Here is an 8,173-nt window from a genome sequence, read left to right on the forward strand (position 1 = left end):
TCATCAATAACTATTATAATTATAATATAAAATGTAGAGTCATTTTAGCTTGGCCAGAATTGGGACATTTGCTGAATCCTCTTGTGTGCTGAGATTACAGCCTTGTTTGTTTTAAAGAAGAAAAATTACATGAGGTAAATCCTAAAATCTCAGGCAATTTCTGAAAAGGTCATTAAAGCATGTTGGCACAGTATACTGTAAATAAACCTGAGTTTATTACATGGAGCATTGTAAACTTTGCTGCCCCATCACTTAGTGACCCAGTCAGTTCGGAACGTGGCCTTTCCGGGGTGTAGAGGGCAGCCTGTTGCTCCTGCTGGTCTTGATATGAGGGAAGGAAAATCCCAACCTGAAAGATGCCTGGGATAAGTTTGTGTCCTCTAAAACTTAAGAATGAATTTTAGAAACAAATGGAAGTTAAGAGCAGAATATATTTATTGGGGAGAAGAAAGCGTTTGTCCGAGAGAGGAATCAAAGGGGGACCCGCGCGGGTTGTCCCACGGGTAGGAGTCTTGAATGAAATTCAGCCACTAAGCACGTTTTCACTTAAGAGGTCTCTAACAGGAGAGAGGAAAAAGGCAGTTGAGAAAATTTGATACAAATGAGGTTGAACTGTCTTTATTTGCAGTTTGTCTTATAGACAGTCTCTTTTAAGACTATACTCAAATTATTAAAATGAAATAGTGTAGTGAGTTAAAGATAGAAGTTAAAGTCCTACAGATAATATTTAAGATTCTTTACTGTATAGAGATCCTTTTGGAGGTTTAAGGGAATTTGAGTAGGAATAGATCATTCTCTGAGGGTTTTGCTTAGCCAACTAGAATTGTTCTAATCTTTATAGGATTCATTGTCAGCTAAATCTATTCTGCGTGGCTTTGGTCTTATCAGGTGGGGTGAGTCACACACTGAAGCAAGAAGAAAACGACACAGGGCTGAAATTGCTAGTCACATGTTGGCACGGACACCTGACTGTCCCTGAGATGTATCAGATCTTCAGGTGGCTCATTGAAACTAGTATGAGGACTTTATCCTTTCATAGGATATAGTCTGGCCACCTGAAACACGTGATTTTTAAAAGCGGTTAAGGCTTTCATAGTGTATCTTAAGTAATTAAGTGAGAAGGAAGGGCTAGCCAAATAGCTCAGCAGATTAAAGCGCTGGCAAGCAGGTACAGGGGCCGGGGTCCGATTGCCTGGCCTGCTGTTCTGGCCCCACTTCCAGGGCATGCTGAGATGGGAATTGAGACCGAGCGTGGTGGCGTGTACCTATAATCCCAGCTCTTGGGAGGCTGTAAACTTAGATCACTTTGAGTCCAATTTTTAAAATTGGTATTAGGAGATTCAAAGACCTACTATATATGTCTGAATATGAAGCAGCCCTGAATATAGGGTGGTCTTCCTTTTTTTTTTTTTTTGCCAGAGATTAAAAATTAAAGTTTTTTGGGGTTGATACAAATACTGAAAACCTATTATTTACTGGGGATGATTCTTGGTTCTGGGAATGCAGTAGGTAAAAGTAATAGAAGAAAAAAGGTACAGAAGTCATCATCCACTTAACATATAGTACTCCATTGCTGTTTCATAAGTTTTCAAAAAATACTAATCTAAATTTATCACTGATTTTTTGCTATATCATGGGATTTTGCAGTATCATACAATATATGTAAGTTAAAATTACGTAGACTTACAAGTCTAGAAAAAGGCTAAGAATATTAAGAGGTATTTTTAAAAGCATCAGAAAGGTTTATAAGAGTGTGGGAAGGGTTTATAAAGAAAATACATATAAATACTGAAATATAGTGTAGCTACTTTGCTGATTTTCATTTACTGGTGTCTGTAGTGTAACCCCCATGGTTAGTGAAGGAACACTTGTATTTTATTTTTTCAGTACTGAGGCTTGAACCCAGGGGCACTCTACCAGTGATCTACTTGATCTGCACTTCTGAACTTTTACTTTGAATCAGTCTACCTAAATTGCTAAGGTGTGATTCAAGTTGATGATGCCTTTGCCTGAGCTTCCCTAATGACTGGGGTTCCAGGCATACCAGCGTGCCTGGCAGGTATATTTTGCTTCACATAACAAATAAGCTATACAGAATGTTAAAGGCGTTAAACCATATGGGAAGCAAAACCACAGGAAAAAAATCCAAAGGAATGGTGGCTATATGTATATGCAAGACTTTGGGGCGTAGGGGACACCTGGGGTACTGCCTTAGGGGATGACCTGGCTTTGCATGAGGTGAAGGAAGAAGCATGGTGGATGTGTAGGGCTAAACACACAATAAAGGACTAGCAAGGAGGCCATAGTGGCTGCAGTGGAGTAGGCAGGAAAGGGATGTAAAAGGAGGTGTAGGCCAGAGGAACCCAGGCGAGGATGGAAAGATGGAAGTCCAGGCTGACGGACTAAAGTCACAGGGAAAATGTGTGGCCACGGTGCAGGTCTAATCTCTACCCATGACATCTCTGTCTGCTAAGGCCCCGCTGGGACACTGAAGATCTTGTCTTTTACTCTTCATCAAATAGAGAGTTCCTGGAGGGTTTGCCTGTGTGTAAAGGTGGAGTGGTGTACAATTTCTCCTACACCTTCCTGGGATCTCCAGCAGTGACTGACTGGAGGTAGAATCAAGGGGAAAGGTATCCAATTTTTGTTTGGTATTTTTGTGTGTACACAGGCTCACTCACAAGAAAAACAAATGTCCCAAGAAACAGGAAGGCTAGACAGAGTAGTAAACTAGGGAAACATGACAAGACCTAGCATTTGGACTAAAGCACATAACTTTGGGGAAGTTGCTAGGAAGGTAGGACCGGTTGAACATGGTTGGTTTGTTAGGTTTATCTTGGCCTTGCCTTCCATGTTTGGTGATAATCATGACTTCCTTGTGCTTCTGGAACGATGTGTTTCTCTTGGGAGCTGTCTTTTTGGAAGCAAAGGAAGGTCAGAATGTCCTTCTTGTATCTACTGTTGCTCAAGTGCCTTTAACTCAAAATAATTAGTACAGGCTATGGAGATAGCTCAGCAGTGTAAGCACCTGCCTGGCAAGTGCAAGGACTTGGGTTCGATCCCTGGTACTGCATGTTCTTCTGACCCCAGAACCTCTGCCATGCCAGGCCTGTAATCCCAGCGCCAGTGAGGCTGAGATCAGAGGATCATTATGAGTCCAAGCTGCGTAGTGAGACACTGTACCAAATAAATTGGAAAAAAGTAGCACGCCAGAGTGGTACATTTTAGGGTAGTATTTTTTTGATCCCTAAAGTAATACGCCAGAAGTTTAAGAAGGATCATTTTGGCTGTTGAGAGTAGGTTGAAGTGGGTGGGAAACCAGTGAAAAGGCTATTGGAGTAAACCAGGTGAGAGGAGATAAATGGTATCCCATTGTATGTGTGTCATATTTTCTTTCCTTGTCCACTTGTTAATGGGCATTTGGATTCTTTCCAGTGTTTCAGCATTGTGATCAAAGCTACTGTGATATATATATATATATGAGCTCTTCTGTGGTAGTATCTTCTAGTCTTTTGACTGGGTCACGAGGAAGGTCTGTCTCTGGACCCTGTCGGAGGAGGTTCCCTGAAGTGTAGATGGTGACCTTAGTTCAGTGTGTGACTCACATCACAGATAAAGGATTTGTCAGTGTGACGCATATACAGGTGTATTACGCAGAGTTAGGATGTAAGAGAAGATAGGAAGAAAGACTCCATTAGTAACTGGAGGAAGGCTCACTGATGAAAGGTCAGATAGGCTGCTCAAAAACAAGAGGCCACCTTTTTTGGATTAGCTGAAGTAAGCTAGGGTGTGGGCAGGTCATTTCTCAGTATTGGTTTCCAAGTGCCCTGGGGGGCAGTTGGCTTCTCCTCAGACAGCTGTCCTTGATGGGAGGGGGATCGCATCATGAGGTGGTCTCTGAAGTTGTGCCTTTCCTATGACCTAGGTGCTTACAGGGTTTGGACTAGGACTTGAGGCCTCTAGGTCTTGCTGTAGGGGATCTGTAAACACTGGTAATCAGAGATCCCTGTAAATCCTGAAAACTACTTTAGGTACATTCATGTTGGTGTCCTCAATCTGAAGTGGGATTAGATAGCCAAGTAAATTTAGGTTTGAGAAACCTCCTTCTGCCAGTTTTCTGAAATGATTTAACACCACTTGGAGGCAGATGAGATTGAGCTTCCACGTTTCCTTTCTACCTGTCTTTATTTCTTTTATCCAACTCAGGTCTGTGCTTAAAGCTTAAAAAGCTGCCATACAGCTTTATACTGTGTTGTGTCATTCACATTAGGTTTCACCTCTCCGCCTTGCTGGCTGGCGATCTGTTTGGTGACCCCATTCTAGCATCTAGGCAGTGATCCCTAGCTGTGCCTGGCTTCGGCCTCTATTTTCCCTGTTGCTGATGCTGGTGATAGTATCCCGATTTTAACCTTTCTATTAGTTAATTTTGCCTCTATTGTTGAAGATTGGGTTCCTTTCAGCTGAAGCGCCTCAGAACTTTTAAGGTGTCAGTGACCTATATAACTGTGGAGGACCACCTGAGCACCTATATTTGAAAGAAGAGAGATTGTTGTCTCCATTTTGGATGAGCACCAGATCCCCAAAAGATTAGATACTATCTCAGTAGCGTAATGCAGATTACTTTCTTTGCATATGGCAGAACTACATGTAGACCACCCACCTAGCTCGGCTCACAGTAATCACCTGCTTCCCACAACTCGCAGTCATTTCTCCTCAAGCCACTCCTCCACTGAATAAAACCCGGGTGCTGCCTGGTCAGCCTCTTTGTTCTGGAAAGCCATTTATGTGTCTGGATTTAGAGACCCTTGGCTCCCCAATAGTTAAAAATATGTTTTATTGTCATTACTTTTGTCGTGGGTTGCACTGAAAGTGGTAGATTGGAATTAACTTGGTGGGATTCCAATAACATAATTTTGGGATTGCAAATATTGGCTTCTTGGACCGAGACGAGGACCTAAAAGACTCCTACATATAACGTCATTTTTTAATTTTTTTGTGAAACGAATACATTAAAAAATTGAAAGTACAGTACTTCTATTAAATCTCAATTTTAATTTTGTTACATTGGAGTTTTACCTTGAAGTCATTTATGTGATAATGTGGAATTTAAATTTATAATCTATCTTGTGTAGGATTTACTGCTTCCTATATTCATTGATTTAGGATGAAAATTCCGTGTGCTAATAACAGGTTTTGATACACATACATTATCTTGAAACGTTCCACTAAAAGAGGATTTTCAATTTTCTCCAGGTTCCTGATGTAATCAGCAGCATAAGGCAATTATCCAAGGCTGCCATGAAAGAGGATGCCAAACCCAGCAAGGACAATGAGGATGCCTTTTACAACTCTCAGAAGTTCGAAGTCTTGTACTGCGGAAAGGTGACAGTGACCCACAAGAAGGCCCCTTCCAGCCTCATCGATGACTGCATAGAGAAGTTCAACCTGCACGAACAGCAGCGCTTGCGTCTCCAGGGTGAGCGAGTCCCAGACCCCTGCGAGGAGCTGGTCCTGGAGGGCGAGGCTTTGGGGTCCCCGGGGGACAGCCTGCCGGAAGAGGAGGAGGAGGAGGAAGAAGAGGCCCAGGCAGAGGACAGCCGCCCCGCCCCGCCTGTCCTGGCCAGCGCCCGGGTGTGCGTCCCCGAGCGGATCTTGGAAGACTGTGGCTTTGAGGAGCAGCCGCAGGATTTCCGGACCCGGTGCAGCAGCGTCACGGGCGTCCTGCAGAGGAAAGTTCACGAGAACGGCCAGAAGCCTCAGGCGCGCCGCAGACACGCCAGTGCCCCAAGTCACGTGCAGCCCTCGGATTCGGAGAAGAACAGAACCATGCTCTTCCAGGTGCGCGGCTGGGGCTGGGAGCCTGCGCCCCCAGAGGTGCTGGACCAATGCAGCGGGCCTCCCTGCCCGCCTCCTGGCCACCGCGTAGCCCAAAACGTGATCATCACCAAAAATCCAGCTTTCACGCGTTTTCCCTTCCACGGCAGATAAGGCAGGGGAGCAGCAGGATTAGCTGTTAGACAGCGTTATAGCAAGTTGACCCGAGTGCTAGAAATAGATGGCTCGATCCGTAGCTGACATCGGCATTTACCTTCAGCTGATTTTTAAATAAATACGTTTAAAAGAAAAGAACTGTAGAAAGCCACTCTCAGTGAAGCTAGGAGTGATTTGACTTGGAGAAAAGAAGTACTTTTTAGAGGAAAAGGAAAATTCCAGGGAACTTTCATAGATATATTTCAGATGAGAACACACTGATTTAGAGTGGCATACAGGAGGAATGGTTAAGGAGCACCTCTGGCCTTTCACCATGCTTGTTGTTTTTATTTGTTTGTTGCAGTACTGGGGATTGAACTCAGGACCTTGTGCTTGCCACGCAGGTGCTTATGCTGCTGAGCTAGCTCCCTGGCTCTGGCCTTTTACTGGATCATTTTTTAATAATTTGATGCAGGGGCCAGGGAGATGGCTCAGTAGGATAAGTGCTTGACTGGCAAACGCAAGGATCTGAGTTCAATCCCCGGTTCCGCAAAAAAAAAAAAAAAAAAAAAATTGATGCAAGGTATATAGTTAGGAGTATAAAAGAGAATTTTTAGTTCTAGAAATATTTTTTTAAAATGATGTACAGTGTATACAAAACTTCAAGTTCCACTTAAAAGAACTTTGTTCATAATCAGATCCTAGAGAGGGTTTTAGCTTGCAATGTTTGAGTTTTCTTGAAAAAAAGCGAATGACTGCCCTTTTATCCTGTTTTAAAGAACCCCTGAGGAGGAAATTCCACAGCATACAATGTCTTGGTAAACAGTCCCAGTGCATATTTGCTTTGTTAGAAGCCCATGTTTTCTGTTGTTTTTTTTGTGTTAACACTAGGCAAGTAATTACAGCGTGTCTGCTGTTTTCTATTGTGAAGTTTTCTTCTTTCTTTGGGCTTCAGATTCTTTTTCTTAGTTTGTTATAGTTATTTCTGTTTAATTTAGCCCAATTTACATGAATATCATTTCAGTGACCATTAGGGAGAAAATATATTTATAATGCAAATATTATTTTTGGAAATCATGAAGCAAGGAGAGTTTGCTTACTTTTTTGGAAATCATTTCTATTTTGAGAAAAGCTTCTTTTTTTTTTTTTTTTTGGTATCTTATGATTTAAAAGACCCAACTTAAGTTTTGTGAGTTTTTACCAGTGGCAACAAATATTTTGAGACAACTGATAGTTGGAGTTAAAATTTTTTATTGGATTGAGTATTGGAGCACATGGAAATGAGTGCATTTAAAATAAAATTTTATATAACTTAATTACAATTATTTGTTGGGTAAATTATTCATTGGGTATTATAGAGTATTCTAAGTAATGACTATTGTAAAATGAGGTTATTAGTTGAGTATATAATTATATAAATAAGATGTCAGGTTCTAATGAGTTGAAATTAATTGACACACTTTTATTTTTAAGGTTGGGCGATTTGAGATTAACCTTATCAGTCCAGACACTAAGTCAGTTGTGCTAGAAAAGAATTTTAAAGATATCTCCTCTTGTTCTCAGGTATGTATGGATTTACACTGGAGCATTTAAAGGGCCAATTGAGTACAGAATAAATGGGGTCTACGATTTACCACAAAACAGTACGGAATAAATGCCTTCAAATTTTAATGTTTCCTAAAATTTTATTTTTATTAAAGAAAATCTGTTTATGAATTAAAATTTGCTCAAGTGTTTGTGTGAATGACAGTAACAAAATCCAACCCAGGTCCTTCAGCATCTGTCCTAGGGATTTGTCCTCATCTTAGTCATTTCTCTTCCTGTGTAAGGACTCATCAGATCCCTTCCACTGGTGGAAATTTTGTGGTGATTTCTTTTGAAAATATCCTTCACAATCTTGGGCAGTGGGACTTGTGGGTGTAATAGTCATGTTTGCTCTTTATGTCAGAGCAGGTAATAAAAGGAGAACTGAGGCCTGAACGTCTATGAATACACATGCCAAGTTTTGGGATGGGTCTGTTCTACACATGGCCTTGGGTCTTGGACTGGAGAGAAAATGATGTATAAATTAAATATAGTTCGTGCCCCTCCAAAGCACCACAAGATACCCTTGAAATGCAACTCCTGCCCCCACATGTCCCGTGCCTCCTAGCAAAAGAACAGGTAGTGCTCATTGAACACACACACACACACACACACACAC

General features: G+C 41.7%; 1 protein-coding gene across 6 annotated transcripts in view; it reads left to right on the forward strand.

The window, feature by feature from the left end:
• Tbc1d4 (TBC1 domain family member 4) overlaps positions 1 to 8,173 on the forward strand; it is a 234,472-nt gene that overhangs the window by 155,380 nt on the left and 70,919 nt on the right. For all 6 annotated transcript variants that reach the window (XM_023709624.1, XM_004626289.2, XM_004626291.2 and 3 more), the window contains 2 exons: positions 5,254 to 5,838; positions 7,444 to 7,533. In XM_023709624.1, the coding sequence (XP_023565392.1) occupies positions 5,254 to 5,838; positions 7,444 to 7,533 (675 nt within the window). The remainder of the gene's footprint in view (positions 1 to 5,253; positions 5,839 to 7,443; positions 7,534 to 8,173) is intronic.

The sequence above is a fragment of the Octodon degus genome, unplaced genomic scaffold, assembly GCF_000260255.1.
Source record: "Octodon degus isolate 3935 unplaced genomic scaffold, OctDeg1.0 scaffold00013, whole genome shotgun sequence".
Lineage (NCBI taxonomy): Eukaryota > Metazoa > Chordata > Mammalia > Rodentia > Octodontidae > Octodon > Octodon degus.